The sequence below is a fragment of the Chiloscyllium plagiosum genome, unplaced genomic scaffold (assembly GCF_037043375.1).
Source record: "Chiloscyllium plagiosum isolate Xiang-an unplaced genomic scaffold, Cpla_swu_hap1 HiC_scaffold_25, whole genome shotgun sequence".
NCBI classification, from domain to species: domain Eukaryota; kingdom Metazoa; phylum Chordata; class Chondrichthyes; order Orectolobiformes; family Hemiscylliidae; genus Chiloscyllium; species Chiloscyllium plagiosum.
Genome location: NW_028270163.1, coordinates 30,131,558 through 30,153,678, shown reverse-complemented (window position 1 = coordinate 30,153,678; position 22,121 = coordinate 30,131,558). Strand labels below are relative to the sequence as shown.

The 22,121-nt window shown below is 40.0% G+C and overlaps 1 protein-coding gene across 3 annotated transcripts in view; it reads right to left on the bottom strand.

The window, feature by feature from the left end:
* Positions 1-22,121, bottom strand: part of mgat5b (alpha-1,6-mannosylglycoprotein 6-beta-N-acetylglucosaminyltransferase B) — an 876,343-nt gene that overhangs the window by 41,107 nt on the left and 813,115 nt on the right. For all 3 annotated transcript variants that reach the window (XM_088000554.1, XM_043714644.2, XM_043714643.2), the window contains one exon: positions 2,025-2,171. In XM_088000554.1, the coding sequence (XP_087856680.1) occupies positions 2,025-2,171 (147 nt within the window). The remainder of the gene's footprint in view (positions 1-2,024; positions 2,172-22,121) is intronic.

Sequence of the window (22,121 nt, the reverse complement as noted above, 5' to 3'; positions counted from 1 at the left end):
GGATAGAGTGCTCAAGAAGGCATATAGTATGCTTGCCTTCATTGGATGGGGTATTGAGTATCAGAGCTGGCAAGTCATGTTAAAATTGTACAAGACGTTGGTTCGGCCACATTTAGAATACTGTGTACAGTTCTGGTCGCCACATTACCAATAAGATGTGGACGCTTTGGAAAGGGTGCAGAGATGGTTTACGAGGATGTTGCCTGGTATGGAAGGTGCTAGCTATGAAGAAAGGTTGACTAGGTTAGGTTTGTTTTTATTAGAAAAAAGGAGATTGAGGGGGAAGCTGATTGAGGTTTACAAAATCATGAAGGGTATAGACAGGGTGAATAGAGACAAGCTTTTTCCCAGGGTGAAGGATTCAATAACAAGAGGTCATGCTTTCAAAGTGAGAGGTGGAAAGTTTAAGGGGGATACACGCGATAAGTACTTCACATAGAGGGTGGTGGGCGTTTGGAATGCGTTGCCAGCACAGGTGGTAGAGGCAGGCACAGTAGATTCACTTAGGATGTGTCTGGACAAATGCATGAGTAGGTGGGGAGCAGAGGGATACAGATGCTTAGGAATTGACCAACAAGTTTAGACAGTACATTTGGATTGGCTCGGGCTTGGAGGACCGAAGGGCCTGTTCCTGGACTGTAAATTTTCTTTGTTCTCTTTGTACTCTTTGTTCTCTTTATATAATGTAATCTAATTTGGATTTTGAATTTTCAGATAGTGGCATATAAATTTTCTGTGCATTTAAAATGGTTAATGATTAATTTAGTATTTTTGTAGCCATGGTGATTTATTTTGAAACACAGTATTCGAGAGCAACTTCCTAGAAGTAATGGGGTTTTGTTTATATTGGGAGAGTTACAAATGGAAAACTTAAATCATTAGACTTTCAGACAGAAGATTCTGGAATTTTTCTTTGGGCTGAGGGAACCCATCCACAGCTTGAAAAAAAAAGCCTTTCAATTTGGTCATTTGTAGGAGTCTTGGCTGAAGATTAATGTGCAAAACAGTCATTCCAAAAAATTTGAGGTATTTTATAACTATTACGGAAGAGGTGACCTCTGAGTAAGAAATTTAGTTTTGGAGATTCAAGGCCAGAAGTGTTTGGTTAAAACATTGAAGGGGCTATTTGAAGCTGAGAATATCTGAGCTCAGTTGTATGAAAGAAGCTATCAGATTCTCAAGAATGGGGAATTGAAGTCACAGTTAAATTAAACCCTGTAACTGTGAAAGAGAAGGAAATTCTCTTTGGCATAAGTACTATAAAGGAACATTTTGGGGATTAGTGGGATTATATTTTAAAACATGTTTTGAATTTTTTATGTTTACATTATATGCAAATAATTTGGTTCATTTTATTTAGATTTATTTCTTGTCTGTAATAAACTTCTATTTTACTGATAAAACCAGGTTTGTAGCACTATGTGTTTCAGTAAAAGACCAGCTTGTTACAACCAAAAAACAAAAATATGATCTATCAAGCCATGTTTCAATCTGGGATCAGGTTCATCCAGTAGCAACATCAGCAAAGATCATAAGACTAGGTATTGGAGAAGCTAGAAAGTAGAAAATGATACCGTTTTGTTTTGTGGTTACCTTACTGTAGTAACAAGCGATGAGAGTCTGCTCTCCTTGAAAAGTATCAATGACCTAATGAATGCATTTATTTACTTCTGCCTGGTTCATCGATGCTCTGTCACTACCACAAATGATCCTCTGCCATAGATGTTGTGATGGTGAACACTTCATGGTCATTGACAGAACAGTATGAGGAGATGAGCATAACTTCTTGCAGCAGTTCAAAGATGTAATTTGTGTTTTTGTCAATGTGCATTTTGTCTATGCATAGTTCCTCAGAAATCTGATCATAAGACCTATGGTGCCACATATTCTATGGAGTTGTTATAACTTGTGGGCTACACCTTTTTTAAATGGTGCCTGATTTTCTTTAGTTCCATCCTGAGTTCCTTCTCTCCGTTTCTATGATAATGTCTATGTTTTGTCCCATGGATAATGCCATTACTTGCCTCTCTTGATGTGGGTTTCCCTCTGAAGAACTCATTGTTTTTTGAGTTGTGAGGTGGGTTGAATCGGGGTTGCAGAAAAATACATCCATTAGCAATGGCTTCCAGAGGGGCAGGTCCTTCATATGGGAACCCCAATCCAATGAAGAGCTAGAGAATAAAAGCAAAGGCAAAGATAAAGATAATTAGGAATGAATCGCTGATATGACAATGGTCAAGCAGGAAGATACCAAGACCAGGAGAGACACAGTTTTAAACATGCATTGTAGGTAAGACTTGAAAGCTATGATTGAGCATATTTCATCCAGTCAAGGTCAGCGCAGTTAGCTTTCAATGTACCAACACATCTCAAGGAACTTCATAGAGAAACGTGTTAAGGCAGACAATCAAAAGTTTAGTCAAGCTTTTAAATAATGCTTTAAAAGAGGAAAGAGAGATGGAGATGTTTGGAGAAATCTAGAGCATCCAAACCCAGCAGCTAAAGGAGCAACCCCGCTTGGTCATGTATTGATAACTGATTATATTCGAAAAGCCAGATTTGGAAGAGTTCAGAGGATTGTGGACTGGAAGAGATAACATAGGGGCAGAATTATAGGTGACTTTAGTATAGCAAAAAACTTATAAAATTGAGGTGTTGCTTAATTGGGAGCTAATGTAAATTATTGAGAACAGTGTTGATGGGTGAACAGGACTGTGCAAAAGACAGGTCATGGTCACTGGAGTTTTAGATGAGTTAAAATGATAGAGGGTGGAAGTTTGAGAAGGACAGCATTGCAATAACTAAGTTCAGATGTATCAAAGATAAGTTGAGGCAGGGAGTAAGTCAAGAAATGTTGAAAGTGGAAGTAGGAGTTATTGATGATGGTGCAGTGATCTGATCAAGATCACATGTGACTACGAGATTGTGAACTGTCTAATTCAGTCTCAAAAATCTATTAAGGAAGGGGATGGAATTAATGGCGACAGAACAGATCTATGGAAGAGGGGCAAACATAATTACTTTGGGCTTAATATTTAGCTGAAGGAAATATTTGTTCACTCAATCTTTCAAATTAGGATTACTGCCAAGTATAGATCAGTATGGGAAATGTTTCCATCAGTTCAATCTGGCCAATGGCTCCAACTCATTCTCCTTTTAATCTCATTGCAGTGTGGGCTGCTAGTGTTATCTCCCTTCTGCAGTGATTGCAGTGGACACACAATGCAGCACCTTCGGCTGGTGGACCATGGAGTAGAGAGGAAAGAAAATGTAGTCCTCAAAATGTTTCTTTAGCTCTGAATGAGCTGCTGGTTGAAAGGCAATTTGGAGATATTAATTTCTTTTCCAAAATTTCAATGGCCACCATATTCTCCTTGGCACCTTCTCTTTTTCCCACTTTCCTCTTCATGAAGTTGCAAAAGCAATAATCTGGACAAATTGCTGAAGTTCCGAGCATTACTTCTTAATTACCATTACCAGTGGCATACTAGGAAATAGGATGGCATGGGAGTTAGTGAATGACATACCAGAGATATTTTTGATTCTGAGGATACAGTACTAGGTTTCTCTGCTCTATTTACTTCTAAACAATGTTATGCATCTGGTTTCATACATGCGGAACATCGTTGGGCAATCCAGCTGTTTGTGCTTGCATGGTGATATTATATGCTGCAATTATTACACTCATATTAACTAACCATATTAACAGTTGGAATGACATCTCTCATTTGGAACATACTAGAATCCATTACTAAGAAAGTAGCAGGACATTTAGACATGGCATTATCAACACTGAATGTCCCACTATCAACATCCTGGGGAGGGTGACCACTAACAAGAAACTGAACTGGATTCATCACATAAATACAATGGCTACAAAAGCATAATTAGAGGATAGGAATCTTACAATGAGTAACTTACTTCCTACCTCCCCAAAGTCTTTCCACATCTACAATAAACAAGTCAGGAGTGTGATAGACTGCTCCCCACTTGCCTAGATGAGTGCAACTCCAACAACACCATCCAGAACAAAGCAGACTACTTGATTGGTATCACATCTGCAAACATTGACTTCTTTCACCACAGATGCTCAGAAAAAGCAGTGTGTACCATCTACAAGATGCACTGCAGGAATTCACCAAGGGGCTTTAGAGAGCACCTTACAAACCTAAGACCACTTGTGTTATATTTGGACTTATGGAAGTGTTCAACAAGGTATCTCTCAAAAGGAAAAGTCATCCAATAAGAGCCCATGGTGTTGGAGGTAGTATATTGGCATATATTTCTCTGCGATCAGTGCTGTTTACAAAATATGTTAATAACTGGGAAGAAGGATGTGGATATTCTGTAGCCCAAATTGCATATGATACATTTGCATAGGTGGAAAGGCATGATATGAGAGGGATAGAAACAGAGAGATATTGGTCAGTTATGTAAGTGGACAAAAAGTTAGCAAATGGTTTATAATGTTAGAAAATGTGAAGTTGTTAATTTTGGAAGGGAGAACCAAAAGAACTGAGAATTATTTAAATAGAGAAAAACTACAGAAAGCTGAAACCCTTTGGGGTACTTGTACATGAAACACAGAAAGCTAGTACACAGGTGCAGCAGATAATCAGCTAGGCTAATGGAATGTCAGCCCTTGTTTCAAGGGATTGAAATAGAAAGTATTACTGCAACTTTACAAGGTGCTGATGAGACCACATCTAGAATACTATGAGCAGTTTTAGTCCTCTTATTTCAGGAAAGATATCATTTCATTGGAGGCTGTTCAGAGAGGTTTCACTAGGATGGTATCGAGGGATTGCCTTATGAACAAAGGCTAAATAGGTTGGGACTCAACTCACTGGAGTGTTCTGCCTCAGAAGACTTCAACCCCAGGACATCAATGTGGACTTCACCAGTTTCCTCATTTCCCCTCCCCCCACCTTATCCCAGTTCCAACCTTCCAGCTCAGCACCATCCTCATGACTGTCCTACCTGCCAATTTTCCTTCCCACCTATCCGCTCCACCCTCCTCTCCGACCAATCACCTTCATCCCCACCTCCATCCACCTATTGTACTCTTGGCTACCTCCTCCCCAGCCCTGCCCCCCTCCCATTTATCTCTCCACCCCGGAGGCTCCCTGCCTCATTCCTGATGAAGGGCTTTTGCCTAAAACAATGATTTTCCTGCTTCTCAGTGCTTTTCCAGCGCCACTCTAATTTAGTCACTGGAGTGGAGAAGAATGAGACGTGGTCTAAGTGAACATATTGGATTCTTAAGAGGCTTGACAAGGTAAATGCTGAGAGAATGTTTCCCCTCATGGGAGAGTCTAGACCAGGGGGCATAGTCTCACCAATTTAAGACTGAGTTGAGGAGGAAATTCTTCTCTTAGAAGATTGTGAGGCATTGCAACTTCTTGCCACAAAGGGCTGTGGGGCAGAGTCTTTGTGTATACTTAAGGCTGAGATAAATTCTTAATCGGTCGGAGATACAAGGTTACAGAGAAAAGGCAGGAAAAGTGGATATGTTGAATGTCAAATCAGCCATGATCCTACTGAATGGTGGATCTGGCTCAAGGGTCCAAATGCCTGCTACTGTTTGCATTTGTTATGGTCTTATGGTCGCCTCGAAGGACAAGCAGATACCTGGTAACACCACCACCTGCAAGATCCCTTCCAGCTGTACATAGAGTCAAAGAGATGTATAGCATGGAAACAGATCCTTCAATCCAACTTGTCCATGCCAACCAGATTTCCTAAACAAATCTAGTCCCATTTGCCAGCATTTTGCCCATATCCCTTTAAACTCTTCCAACTCACATATCCATCCAAATATATATTTTTTAAAGATTCCCTACAGTGTGGCACAACAAGTCCACACCGACCCTTTGAAGAGTAACCCTCCCAGACTTCTTTCTCTGCATTTACCCCTGATTAATGTACTAACACTATGGGCAATTTAGCATGGCCAATTCACCTGACCTGCACATCTTTTAAAAGGTATAAAAGGGCCAGCTTTTTCATGCAGAGGGTATGGAATGAGCTGCCAGAGGAAGTGGTGGAGGCTGGTACAATAACAACATTTAAAACATATGGGAGCACAGTGGCTCGGTGAATTAGAATACCATACAGGATAAAATACTTTTGAGCAAGTTAGTCATGCTTCCTGTTTTTCTCTGATGTTCTCCATTTATTTTCATTATTTTGAATCTTTTAAAAAAATAATTATTGTACTTTTAGTCTGGTTCCTTCAAGGAAAAGAATTGAGCATCTTACTTGATTCTTTTCTGAGCCTACAAGAGGAACACTGAGAAAAACATTGTTCACAAATAAGCTGTAAACTACCTGAAAGGCTTCTTTTTTTCCCTCCAGTGACTAAAAATCTATAACTCTGGAGATTGACACAGTTTTCTCTGCTTTGTTTCCATTGAAAGAAAAGCTTCTGCCAGAAAGTCTGTTAACTCATGCATAGCCATAGAATGACAGTGTCATAGAGATGTATTGCATGGAAACAGACCCTTCAGTCCAACTCATCCATGCCGACCAGATATCCTAACGTAATCTAGTCCCATTTGCCAGCACTTGGCCCATATTCCTCTAAACCCTTTCTATTCATATGTCCATCCAGATACCTTTTAAATGCTGTATTTGTACCAGTCTCCACCACTTCCTCTGGCAGCTCATTCCATACCCCACCACCCACTGTGTGAAAACATTGCCCCTTAGGTCTCTTTTATATCTTTCCTCTCTCACCCTAACCTATCACTGGGAAAAGACCTTGTCTATTTATCCTATCCATGCACCTCATGACTTTATAAACCTCTGTACGGTCACCCCTCAGCCTCCAACACTCCAGGGAAAACAGCCCCAGCCTATTCAACCTCTCCCTATAGCTCAAATCCGCCAAATCTGCCAAAATCCTTGTAAATCTTTTCTGAACCCTTTCAAGTTTCGCAACATCCTTTTGATAGGAAGGAGACTGGAATTGCATGCAATATTCTAAAAGCAGCCTAACCAATGTCCTGTACAGCTTATACTTAATGCTCTGATCAATAAAGGAAAGCATACCAAACGCCTTCTTCACTAACCTATCTACTTGTGACTCTACTATCAAGGAATGATGAACCTGCTCTCCAAGGTCTCTTTGTTCAGCAACATTCCCCAGGATCTTACTAAGGTCTTTACTTACACTTATTAAGTGTATAAGTCCTGCTCTGATTTGCTTTTCCAAAGTGCAGCACCTTGCACTTATCTAAATTAAGCTCCATCTGCCACTCCTTAGCCTATTGGCCTATCTAATCAAGATCCCGTTGTAATCTGAGGTAACCTTCTTTGCTGTCCACTACACCTCCAATTTTGATGTCACCTGCAAACTTACTAACTATACCTCCTATGTTCACATCCAAATCATTTATGTAAATGACAAAAAGCAGTGAAACCAGCACCGATCCTATGGCACACCATTGGTTACAGATCTCCAGTCTGAAAAGCAACTCTCCACCACCACCCTCTGTCTTCTACCTTTGAGCCAGTTCTGTATCCAAATGGCTAGTTCTCCCTGTATTCCATGTGATCTAGCCTTGTTTACCAATCTCCCCTGAGGAACCTTGTCGAACACCTTGCTGAAGTCCATATAGATCATGTTTACTGTTATGGAGGCTGGTTGTGCCCTGGAGATTGATCAGTGGGTTAAGTTCATGGAATAAGACAATGTGATGCATGAGTTGAGATTTTCACTTTATTTGTCATGATTACCAATTGTGTGTTCATCTTTGCCTGTGCTATCGCTACTTATAATTCATCCAATGCATTTATCATATGTTCGCATCATACTATACTGTTTCCTGATTGTCTTGGTCTCATAGTCTCCATTGTTTTCATCGCATTTTCCTTTCACCTTTGCTGTGTATGCCTAAAAAAAGTTGCATGTCTTTGTAAAAGTAATAGAACAGCTATAGCAGTAATTTACAAAATATCGATTGCATCTTTCCACCCAATGGATTATGAATAGAAATGGCAATACATTGAAATAGACTTATAATTTAAACAATATTTATTAAATAATGCTTTTTTTTCTTGGAGAATAGATGTAATGGGGCAACAAACACAAACTGCATGGAGTGGAGAAATATTTAAAGAGCACTATGTATTAAACAGAGGATTTTTAAGTGCTTGCTATTCTTAGCAAATGAACAGATGCATACATAAAAGAACACAAATCCATGATTATTTGTTTATTTTCTTTTCCTTTAAACCTGTAAAATATCTTAGATTGAGTCAAAACAGAAGGATTGTGATGAAGATTCATAACATATTAGTATCGAATGTGGAAGAAATATTAGTTTAGAGTTTCAGTTTGCAGTTCTGTGTAGATCTGACTTTTAAAGATAAAGGTCGGAAAGTAATTTTGAACAATTAATTGCAAGCAGCATTTTGGCTAAATGACGACAAGCCAACTGGGAAATAATTGTGAAAATATTTGCAGATTTGCACTTTATAAGCTGGTGGTGGTGAGGCAGAAGTATGTTCAAGCAGAGAAAAGGCAATCAAACTATCCATAATAGCAGTGTTAATACCAATCTCCAAGCTGTCAAAGCTCTGCAGAATTCCTGAGAATCGATGTGATGTTTAGGCAAAAGCCCTTCATCAGGACAGGCTTTTGCCCAAAACGTCACGTCGATTTTCCTGCTCCTCGGATGCTGCCTGACCGGCTGTTCTTTTCCAGCACCACTCTAACCTAGACTCTGATTTCCAGCATCTGCAGGCCTCACTTTTGCTTCGAATTCCTGAGAAGCTCTGTGTAATGATCCCAATTGATGTTAATACTGAACAAGTCAGATAGTGGAGTGAAACCTGAAAAAACGGACCGTAGGCTTTTGCATTTATTTACCATGGTTGTCAGCCATTGAAAATATTCACAAGAGGTTGCAAATGCATTTTTAACAGACCATGGAGATTTATAACAACAAAAGGAGAGAAACACAAATTATATTACACTGTGCAAAAATTATGTGAAACAGACTGATGACCAATATCAGAAGTAGATAATCAACCCTCTACAATTATTAATTTATACTCAAACCTCAGTGAAGTATAACACTCCTTTCATTTTAAAGATTCTCAAAGAGTGGGCATGGCTGTACTTGTTTTTTTTAGGCAAACATTCGCATTCATTCAGTCCTTTCTTTCTTTAGTTAATATCTCTTCATGAGATCCTTAAATAAACTGATAGCATAGCCCACGTATGTTTTCCTTAAATTATGATTTGGACTGGGGTGTACAAAGTTAAAAATCACACAACACCAGGTTATAGTCCAACAGGTTTAATTGGAAGCACTAGCTTTTGGAGCGACACTCCTTCATCAGGTGATTGTGGAGGGCTTGATCGTAACACAGAATTTATAGCAAAAATTTGCAGTGTGATGTCACTGAAATTATACATTGAAAAATTGATTGTCTGTTAAGCCTTTCATCTGTTAGAATACAGTGATAGTTTCACTTCTTTCATGTGTAAATCACAAAACCCTATTTTTAAGTTGCACTCTCGGGTTAGCTGTTAACAATGGTGATAGCTAGACAATATGTTGAAGGTGTTAGCCCCCTGTGTTCTCTGTCTATGACCTGATGTTTAGATTGATTCTAATCTAAAAAGTGAGATAACAGACTTTTACATAAATTCATGCAGTTTTTGAGCTCAGAGTTCTACATGAATGTATGCAGTTTTTGAGCAAAGTGCAATGTAACTCTGCAAGTACAAATTCACGACACAAAATATATGTGTGCATGTGGGTCTTTGTCTGTGTGTGTGTGTGTGTCTGTCTGGGGTGGGGGTTGTGAGTGTGAGAATGTGTGTGTGTGTGTAGTGAGTGCAGAGTGTCTTAAGTCTGTGAGGGGGTGCATGTGTGGGAGTGTGTGTGTCTGTAAGGGTGTGTGTGGGTGTCTGTGTGTACCTGTGCCATGTGTATGTGAGTGTGTGTGTAGGAATGTGTGTGTGTGTGTAGTGCAAAGGTGATCACCTGTAATGTGACATGAACCCAAGGTCCCGGTTGAGGCCCTCCCTATGGGTACCGAACTTAGCTATCAGCCTCTGATCGGCCACTTTCCTCTGCTGCCTGTCCCGAAGTCCACCTTGGAGGATGGTCACCCAAAGGTCCGAGGTTGAATGTCCTAGACCATTGAAGTGTTCCCCAACTGGGAGGGAACCCTCCTGTCTGTTGATTGTTGTGCGGTGCCCATTCATCCGTTGTCGTAGCCTTTGCTTGGTTTCCCCAATGTACCACGCCTCCTGGCATCCTTGCCTGCAACGTATAAGATAGACAACATTGGCTGAGTCACATGAGTACCTGCCATGTACAAGGTGGGAGGTGTTCCCACGCATAATAGTGGTATCTATGTAGATATAGATATCTACATAGATACCACTATTATGCGTGGGAACACCTCCCACCTTGTACATGGCAGGTACTCATGTGACTCAGCCAATGTTGTCTATCTTATACGTTGCAGGCAAGGATGCCAGGAGGCGTGGTACATTGGGGAAACCAAGCAAAGGCTACGACAACGGAAGAATGGGCACCGCACAACAATCAACAGACAGGAGGGTTCCCTCCCAGTCGGGGAACACTTCAGTGGTCCAGGACATTCAGCCTTGGACCTTCGGGTGACCATCCTCCAAGGTGGACGTCGGGACAGGCAGCAGAGGAAAGTGGCCGAGCAGAGGCTGATAGCTAAGTTCGGTACCCAAAGGGAGGGCCTCAACCGGGACCTTGGGTTCATGTCACATTACAGGTGATCACCATTGCACTACACACACACACTCACACTCTCACACTCTCACACTCTCACACTCTCACACTCTCACACTCTCACACTCTCACACTCTCACACTCTCTCTCTCTCTCACACACACACAGACACACACACACACACACACACTCTCCTCTCTCTCTCACACACTCTCACACACTCTCACACACTCTCACTCACACACACTCACACACACTCACACACACTCACACACACTCACACACACTCTCACACACACACTCTCACACACACACACACACACATATTCTCACACACACACATTCCTACACACACACACACACATATTCACACACACACACACACACACACATTTACACACACACACACACACACATATTCCTACACACACACTCACATATTTTCACACACACACACACACTCCCATATTTTCACACACACACACTCCCATATTTTCACACACATTCACATATTTTCACACACACAAACACATTCACATATTTTCACACACACACACATTCACACACACAAACACATATTTTCACACACACACACACATTCACACACACACATATTTTCACACACACACACACACATATTTTCACACACACACACACACACACACACATATTCCTACACACACACACACACATTCCTACACACATATTCACACACACACACATATTTACACACACACACACACATATTTTCACACACACACTCACATATTCCTACACACACACACACACACACTCTTATAGACACACACACTCCCACACATGCACCCCCTCACAGACTTAAGACACTCTGCACTCACTACACACACACACACACACTCACAACCCCCACCCCAGACAGACACAGACAAAGACCCACATGCACACATATATTTTGTGTGGTGAATTTGTACTTGCAGAGTTATATTGCACTTTGCTCAAAAACTGCATACATTCATGTAGAACTCTGAGCTCAAAAACTGCATGAATTTATGTAAAACTCTGTTATCTCACTTTTTAGATTAGAATCAGTCTAAACATCAGGTCATAGATAGAAAACACAGGGGGCTAACACCTTCAACATATTGTCTAGCTATCACCATTGCTAACAGCTAACCCGAGAATGCAACTTTAAAAAACAGGGTTTTGTGATTTACACATGAAAGAAGTGAAACTATCACTGTATTCTAACAGATGAGAGGCTTAACATACAATCAATTTTTCAATGTATAATTTCAGTGACATCACACTGCAAATTTTTGCTATATATTCTGTGTTACGATCGAGCCCTCCACAATCACCTGATGAAGGAGCGTCGCTCCGAAAGCTAGTGTGCTTCCAATTAAACCTCTTGGACTATAACCTGGTGTTGTGTGATTTTTAACTTCCTTAAATTAATGAATTAAAAAGCCTTGTGGGACAGCTGCATCTCCGGGACACCCGCAGCAATCAACCCCACCATCCCGTGGCCGAATATTTCATGTCCCCCTCCCACTCTGCTGAGGACATGCAGGTCCCGGGCCTCCTCCACCGTGCTCCCTCACCACCTGACACCTGGAGGAAGAACGCCTCATCTTCCACCTTGGAACACTTCAACTCCAGGGCATCAATGTGGACTTCACCAGTTTCCTAATTTCCCCTCCCCCCACCTTACACCAGTTCCAACCTGCCAGTTCAGCACCATCCTCATGACATGTCCTACCTGCCAATCTTCCTTCCCACCTATGAGCTCCACCATCCTCTCTGACCTATCACTTTCTTCCCCACCTCCATCCACCTATTATACTCTTAGCTACCTTCTCCCCAGTCCCATGCCCCTCCCATTTATGTCTCCACCCTGGAGGGTCCCTGCCTCATTCCTGATGAAGGGCTTTTGCCCGAAACATTGATTTTCCTGCTCCTCTGATGCTGCCTGACCTGCAGTGCTTTTCCAGCAAAACTCTAGCCTTGTGGGATGTCTAATTCTCTCACAACTTAATTTTTTCTGTTTGTAGAACCTACCACTTATGAACTTCTGCCTTGGCTATTTTAGAGACTACTAAACCCCACTGTTCTTTTTACAAAACCTTTTCTCACTGAAAGAAACCTGCTTCACTCTGTGAAAGAAATCTACCCACTCACTAACCTTCTGGATGGTCTGTCTTTCTTTTGAAAAGAAAACTTTTTTCTGTCACTGCCTTGTGATGTCATAGGAGACCTTATTGCTATGCACCAGCCCATTTATTTTCTCTCTTCAATCCTTGTTGTTTTCTTAAAAGCACTGAAATATTCACCTCAATGGTTTTTCAAAGACCATATTTAAATGCATGTAAATACATTTTCAAACTACCTGGTGCCACTCACAGAATTAATCTAAAATTAAATAATGTTATTCATTCTTAACCCACACAATATGCAAATACAAATCAAACTTTATATTGTACATAATACATTCATTACAGAAAAAATAACAGCAGCAGAAGAAAGCTGGAATTATTAGTAAGGAAGCCATCCTACAAGGCAGTTGAAGACATGGGTTTAGGAAACGCATTTTAAATCAAAAGTGAGCTGAATTAGCAGCTTGTTTTAAGATTTAACTAAAGAAAATAACATCAAGTGAAATACACAGAAATCTATTAAAAGGAAACCAATTGTAGCTGTGCTAGTTTAGCAAGATTTATTATGGATATTGGAGTGACCTTTCACTGAGGTTTGACTTCCTGTGAGACTATTGCCGGGATAAAAGGGATGGATCTTTCTTTCTGATATTTATAACGGTATCATCCCAATGGTCTTATATGAAATGATGTAATCCATGTTTTATTTCTTTTGTTCAACGTATAAAGGCAGCATCTTGTGAATATGTTCAGTGACTGACCTCCAAATTAAACAAGAAGTAAAACAAAATTCATGGTCTATCAAGCCAGGTTCACATTATGATTTTGTTTGCCTAGAATTACCATTAGTTGGAATCAAATTAGTTGGATCAGTTTCCAATGATTCACATAGATTCTTCTCAGATCCCATTGCATTATCCAATGCCTCATCAAATATGGTAATTCAGGATTCCAGTGTTAATTAGTACTTAATTCATTTAGAATCATAGACGCATATAGACAGAAGTAGACCCTTCAGTCCAGCTCATTCTTGCCAACCAGCTATCCCAATCTGGCTTAGTTCCATTGGCCAGCATTTGGCCCATGTCCCTCTAAACCCATCCTATTCATATACCCTTCCAGATGCCTTTTAAACATTGTAATTGTACCACTTCCTCTGGCAGCTCATTCCATTCTCTGCATGAAGAAGCTACTTCTCAGGTTCTTTTTAAACCTTTTGGATTCCTCTACCCAAAACAAAGACCGTGGTTTTTCACCCGATCCATGTCATCCATGATTTTACAAATCTCTATAAAGTCACCCCTCAGTCTCTGACACTCTAGGGAAAGAAGCCCCAGCCTATTCAGCCTCTCCCTATAGCTCAAACCCCTCAGTCCTAGCAACACCCTTATCAATCTTTTCGACACCCTGTCAAGTTTAACAACATCTTTCCTATAGAGAGACGACCAGAATTGCACATGGTATTTTAAAAGTGGCCTCACCAATTCCCGGTACAACTGCAACATTACATCCCAACTCCTGTACTCAATGTTCTGACCAATGAAGGCAAGCGAGCCGAACACCTTCTTCACCATCTTGTCTATCTGCGATTCCACTTTCAAGGAACTATGTACCTGTACCTCTAAGTCTCTTTGTTAGGCAACACACCACAGGGCCCTAACATTTACTATAAAAGTCCTGCCCTGGTTTGCCTTACCAAAATGCAGCACCTCACATTTATCTAAATTAAACTCCATCTGCCACTCCTCGGCCCATTGGCCCATCTGATCAAGATCTCATTATACTGTAAGATAATCTTCTTCACTGTCCACTTTACCACCAATTTTGGTGTCATCTGCAAATTTACTAACCATACCTTCTATATTCACATCCGACTCAATTAAAAAATAAATGACAAAAAGCAATGCACTAGCACTGATTCTTGCGACATGCCACTGGTCACAGACCTGTAATGTGAAAAACATTCCTCCACCATCACCTTCTGTCTCCTATCTTCAAACTGATTTTGTATCCAATTGGCTAGCTCCCCAGGATACCATTGATCTAACTTTATTAACCAGTCTACCATGTGGAACCTTGTCAAATGCTTTACTAAAGTCCATATAGATAATCTGCTTTTTTATTATAAACCACAGAATATTAGATTTATGCCATAATAAATGGGATACAACTAGCTCATAAAGAAAATTATCTTCAGCGGAGAAGATATTGTGATAATTTGTTTACATTTAGTTTGGAGGTTTGAATAGTCATTTTTGATTTGGGAAAACACATTTTCATACAAAAGGACAAAATACCAAATATAGGAGATACAGGAGCAAAAAAAAAATCATTTTGCCTAATGAAACAAATTCTTTTGTTGCAGTCACTGCACTGAGTAGAAGCAGAACTGAAAATGAGAAACAACTAACTGGGTGCCAATTATCTTTAACAGTCTTTGCAAAACGTGCTCTGAAGTTTGTTTAAAATCTAGCCCAGATTATAAAATCACATTCAATTACTGAACAGATTTTGCAGATAACCTTGATATGTGTCAATGTGATTTTCAGAAATTTTCATTTCAGTCTAAAAATAAATTTTGCAGATTTGCCCTTAATTGGAATTAGTTTAGGGGAATGGGAATACGTGTAATTTCCCTGGAGATCATGCATATGTGAGTGAGAGATGCACGCATTGAGAAACATGTATTTGCATGACACTGACAGCAACATCATATAGATATGAAACATAATGCTGTTTGTAATGTTAATACTGTATATGAGAAGTACACGTGAGATATGCACAACAATGTTCATTAAGTGTTCAATCAAGGGTAAAGATTTACATTATATGGGTTTTGGGTAATACTATAAATAGACAAACCAGGTCAATGACCTCAATCAATATATCAGTAAAAGCTAATGCACAGGTACAGAAAGTAATCAAAGAGGCTAATGGAATGTTGCCCTTTACCTCAGGATGGCTGGAATGCAAAAGTAAGGAATGTATACTTCAGCTCTTCAGAGCCTACGCCAGACCCTGCTACTGCAATTCAACTTAGAGTGCTGAACCTTAGGAAACCAATATTGATGTAAGAGGAAGTACAGCGAAGACTCACCAAAATAGTAACAGGGCTTGAAAAACTAAATCATGAAAGGGTAATATTAAATTATGCTCTATTACCTTGAGTTCAGAAGTCTAAGGGATGATCTAATGGAGGTCTTCAACATTATAATTTGGGATTTAACAGCTTGGACACAGTAAACTCATTCTTTGACCTGGACAAAGCGGAAGTGAAATTAGGATACATTTATATTCATGTAATAGGCATTTAAAATATAGAATGCTATAGCCCAAAACCTGTCAAGGTAATTGGAAGTTTTAAGAAAAAGATCACTAGATTTTTCCAGGGTAAAGGTATCAGGTGAAATGGAGTGATGGTGGCTATATGTCTGAGTTATATATAAATTGGTATTGAACTGAATTAACACAATGGGCCAAAGGGATTAAGTAATATATTGCTCTTTCTGAATATTGGTAAGGCACTAGGGGTCTTATCAGCATGTGAGAGACCCTGAACTGCCTTTTCCAAGGAAGGCCTGCTGGATCACACAACAATCACAAAGTCTCAAGGGAACTGATGGATCTTCACTGCATTTCAAGACCCTGAGGATGGAAATCCCGCTTAGAGCAGGTCAGAGTCCAATAGTGCTTGTGCTCAGCCATAATGTAGCTGCTGGCAGAAGGACAATCTTGGAGTCCCAGGGTTGTGAAGGCAAGTGGTGGGGTGGGTATGGGGGTTTGGGTCGGGAGTTGAGGAAAGGGGGTAGTAGTGGCAGAGGTGAGGGCAAGGCAGTGGCTGCCAACAGGCATTGCCTGTACCTGCTAACCAGTCCCATAATCAGACACTGATTACCTGTGACCCTATAAGGTGACTAACTGCATGCAGTGTACCAGCCATATTGCTGAACAGCATCAGGCTCATCCACAACTGGGTTAATCCCTGTGGTGACAGACTGAGGATGTGGTGGTCTTTAATTTGTCACTTAAATGCCTCAGCTGGTGGCAGGACAAGAAAGCTGGCCAATGGCCTTTCAGAGCGCAATATAAGTTGAAGGGTAACTGCATATGTCACCACTCAATCTAATTAAGTGTCCTTTTTGCCTTCAAGCTCACCATCTGCAGGAGCAGAAGATTCCACCCTATGTTTAAATTGCAGGCAGGATGCCTTCATTCTCTCACTAATACAATCATGCACCAAGAAGATATCACTTCTGGTGCAAGCACATTATATGTTTTTTTGGAATTTCTTTGCAGTCCTCATGGCCAAAATGTACAATAGCTTCACAATATATAAACATGACCATCACTGTCCATCCCTCACATTTGTAAAAGAAAATGTAGTGTCACACTGCATGAACACATTTGGATTAAAAAGGCACCATTGTGGACTGTACTGGGTTAAGTCTTTCTGCAGTCCATGTCCCCAGCTCCATTGATTAGTTGTTTTCCTGCTACAAGTTTAGAAACTTCTTTGTAGCATAGCTGCTGCAAGAGTGAGTTGATAATGTCCTGAAGAGAGAAATAAGCCACCTGAAACTCTGATTGTTGGGACCAATAATGTGTTTACAATCAATAATATTTCAGGAATAAGTAAAAAACAGAGGAGTGACTGAGAAGGAGGGTGATTTAGGATTCGTGTGGTTGAGTCGAATCCGACGCAGAAGTGAAGTAAGGAAAATGGAAAAAAAACATTAACATCTCTAAGAATGATTAGACATCTAAAAGAATGAGATTTCTCAGTTTAAGTGTTTAATTTTTGGGTGTCAGAGATTGATTGTTGTAAAAATGAATTTTTAAATTCATTCACAGGATGTGGGCATCACTGACAAGGCTAGAATTTATTGCCTCTCCTTAATTTCCCACAGGGCACAATAAGAGTCAACCACATTGTTGTGTGTCTGGAGTCACATGTGGGCCTGATCGGTAAGGATGACACTTTCCTTCCCTCCAGGCATTGGTGAACTAGATGGGTTTTTCTGACAATCGGCACTGACAATTCATGGTCATCATTAGACTTTTAATTCCAGATTTTTAATTGAATCCAAATTCCACCATATGCCATGGCAGGATTCAAACTTAGGTTCCAAATCATCACCATGATCTCTGGAGTAATAGCCTGGTGGTAATACCTGCATGGTAGGCCAAAAGAATGCTGCCACTAGTTGTTCTTCCTACACTAGTGTGGGGGCTATCTAGTAGTGTGCAGTCAAGGATGAACAAAAAATAAGTCTCAGTAGAACAGGCACTATCTTCGATAACAAGAAACGTTTTATTACATCTTCATCTTATACATAGTGTCGCTTCAGCTTCATTTAGATTGACCCTTTCATATCCATTATCTTGATGTGGTCCATGAAGGACCATGCATATCTTTTTCACAGCTGGAGGGACAATTGGTTATGAGGGTAATCAATGAGGCTTGAAGGTAACCACTCCACCAGTATGTGGTAAGGTGAAGAGGCAGATTAGGGGGATTGAACCCACATGGTTGAAGTTAGTTGCATCACACTACAGTATCTAGACAACTGTGCTATCCAACTCCTATTCATTACCTTACACAACAATTGTCATTACAATGAAGTATCCCTTTGTTACGCTGTAAATTACGAGGTTTAATATCGAATGGACAATTAACATAAAAATTTATCAAGTTTTTAGAAACAATGCAATGTTAAGGGCAAGATGCCACATGTGCCAAACAAATGGGGAGTTTCCTTAGCTCAGATGAATCCCTTCATCTCCAATATCTTGGTATAGTATGGAGCCATAGTCCACAAAGGACCAAAGGCATCCCTCTTCATTAGAAAGAGATAATTGGTAATAAATATGCTGAAGGTAACAACTCCAAAGGTGCAGGGTAACGTGAGAAGGCAGCAAGGTCTGAGGATTTGCAACTCTCACTGTATCTCTTAAGGCCCATTCCTGATCCATTTGCACGTTAATAACAGTGTAAATCATGAACATGCTATTATTTTATCAGGAAGATTGGGCTGATCATGTTTACTTTATCTCCCAAGAATCAGAAATTAAACACCGTGACCTTTTAGCCTTCTTTTTTATTGGATAGAAGGAGATGATTTAACCATTGATTCTGTTGTTATTCTGACTCCTATTAGTCAATGAACATGTGTAACAAGGGGAAGGTGATGACCTAACAGTGTTATTGCTGCACTGGTAATCCAAAACCTCGGTAATGTTCTGGGAACTGGGTTTGAATCCCACCATAATATATGGTGGAATTTAAATTCAATAAATATCTGGAAATAAGAGTCTAATGATTAGTATGAATCTATTGCCAATTATCAGAAAAAAAACCCATTTGGTTCACTAATGTCCTTTGGGAAAGAAAATTTTCATCCTTACCTGCTCTGGCCTACATGCCAGATTGTGGTTAACTTTTAACTGCCCATAAAGGATAGGCAAAAATTGCTTGCCTAGCCAGTTATGCCTCATCCTGTGAATGAATAAAAAGAATGAAAAACTACTGACTATTTTTTATTTAAAAATTACAAAATGAAAGTTTGAAGGAAACACTGACAAAGAGCTGCTCTGAAACAATGTTTACCTCTGCAGGAATTGTAAAATAAATCTTCAGGGAGGTAAAGTACACATTCCCTTCTGCATTTTTGACAGAGTTTTGGCATTGGAAGCTCAGAGCTCAACAGAAAAAAAAATCTTCAGTGTTCAGAAGTACAGTTGAGATTAAAAGAAGCTACTGTAATATAGTGCTGATGACTGACAGTCTAATTTTTCACATCGATTGAATAATACAGGCTGAAATTTTATTCCTTGTAGAGTTCAAGATCTTACAAAAGAACTGCAAGGAACTGTGTGAAGAAAGAAACTGTGCAATTATTTAAAAAAGTTTGCATTGTTTTATCTATTGATTGGAAGATATCATAAACTGAAACTTTACTAGTCAATTAAGATAACAAATCATTCAATTTTACATAGTTATAAACCATCATAAAATAAAGCTTTCTAAATTTGCAGTAGCTTCTCTGTTGAGCTTCTTTCAATTACTTTCAAAATCCTTTAATATAAGCCCTGAATTATGTTGTTGCTCACAATACCATTTTGCTTTGTCTAAGTGCCAATCTGTTGTGAATAACATATCAAGTTTTCTACATTCCTCATTGAAAAGAAATCAATAGATTAAGACATGCCATTTGCCCTCCTCTTTCACAGAAACTGGTCTCAAACACTGGGTCCTTGGCACTTGTTCACATGTTTTCTTGGTGCTATTTTGTCTCCAGATAATGCCTAAGGCTTGCCAGCATGCTCCTGGTTCTCATTTTAATTGATGCCATTTTGGTACCGATTTAGTACCTGTGCAGGAATTGTCTACCAAAATTATACAATGTCGCCGGGTTGTCAATCAGTATTCAATGCTAATATCATACCAACAGTACCATTGTGGAACTCTATACTCCAGCTCATGTCAAATGCTAACTATATGCAGCTGAACATAGGCCGTATTCAGTCACAAAAAGGACTTGCTTTTCCAGTACAACATATACTGATCAACAATTCCTTTTATGTTCTTTGCTAATTGATTTCTACTGGCTCTTGCTGAAATTGTATCAGAGCCTGGAAGTGTCCGGAATTGTTTAAAATTGCTGAATTCTATTGGCAGTGGTGTGACATGGACTGAGCAACTTTTAAGGAGTCAGCACAAACCACTTCCACTGATTCGGAGATGCTGGTGTTGGACTGGGGTGTACAAAGTTAAAAATCACACAACACCAGGTTATAGTCCAACAGGTTTAATTGGAAGCACACTAGCTTTCGGAGCGACGCTCCTTCATCAGGTGATTGATATCACCTGATGAAGGAGCGTCGCTCCGAAAGCTAGTGTGCTTCCAATTAAACCTGTTGGACTATAACCTGGTGTTGTGTGATTTTTAACTTTGTACACTTCCACTAAGATTTAGATGCAATAGCATCCTCCCGGGACTCCAGCATCAGAAAGAGAATGAACAGAGGAAACACACAGCAGAACAAGCTGCAGGAATAGAGAGGAGAGATAGAAAGAGAAAGGTTTTCACACAGGGTGGTAAGAAAGCAGTTATCCTGGCTGAATTTTAGCAAGGAACACTCTATTAAGTATTTCTACCTCACTAAAAATGCCTCCATTTAAATCTGACACTTGCTCCAACCACAGCTACAACGTCAAAGCAGGGAAAGGACATCATCACCAATGGTCAGAGCATTGAGTATAGGAGTTGGAAGATCGTGTTGCAGCTGTACAGGACATTGGTTAGACCACTTTTCGAATATTATGTGCAATTCTGGTCACCCTCCCATCGGAAGAATGTTGTGAAACTTGTAAAGGTTCAGAAAAGAGTTATAAGGATGTTGCCAGGGTTAGAGGGTTTGGACTATAGGAAGAGGCTGAATAGGCTGTTTCCCTGGAGTGCCGGAGGCTGAGGGGTGATCTTATAGAGGTTTATATAATGATGAAGGGCATGGATAGGGTAAATACACAAAGTCTTATCCCTGGGTTGGAGGAGCCGAGAACTAGAGGGAATAGGTTTAAGGTGAGAGGAAAAAAAATTAAAAGGGAGCTAAGGGGCAACATTTTCATGCAGAGGATGCTATATGTATGGAATGAACTGCCAGAGGAAGTGGTACAATTACAATGTTTAAAAAGCATCTGGATGGGTATATGAAAAGAAAGGGTTTAGAGGGATACGGGCCAAGTGCTGCCAAATGGGACTAGATTAGTTTAGGATATCTGGTCAGCATGAACGAGTTGGACTGAAGGGTCTGTTTCCATGCTGGATATCTGTACGACTCTATGGCTGTGAAGCTTACACAGTGGTGATGAAACTTTGAGTGTCCGGCTTCTTTCAGACTAAAAAATGGGCAGTGACGGGGTGGTCTGGTTGGCCCCTGTGAGACTGGAGCTGAAAATATTTGTAACATCTCCATTTCATTGATCATTACTGCATAAAGACGCTGATGTTTTTATTCCAAAAGAGCCATGTACACTTCATTGTCTCTTGTGTTATGAACCCAGCTGAAAGGTAGGTTGAACAAATCAGACCCCAGAATGAAACCTGGCTTGATCGGCTTCAGATTGTAATTTACAATTTGGTCACTGTGATGGCCAGTCACTGAAAATATTCACAGCAGCCAATGTGCTTTTATCGAAGAACAAATGTAAAGAAGCACAAACTATTTTATGCAGTATAAAAATTATTTGAAATGGTTT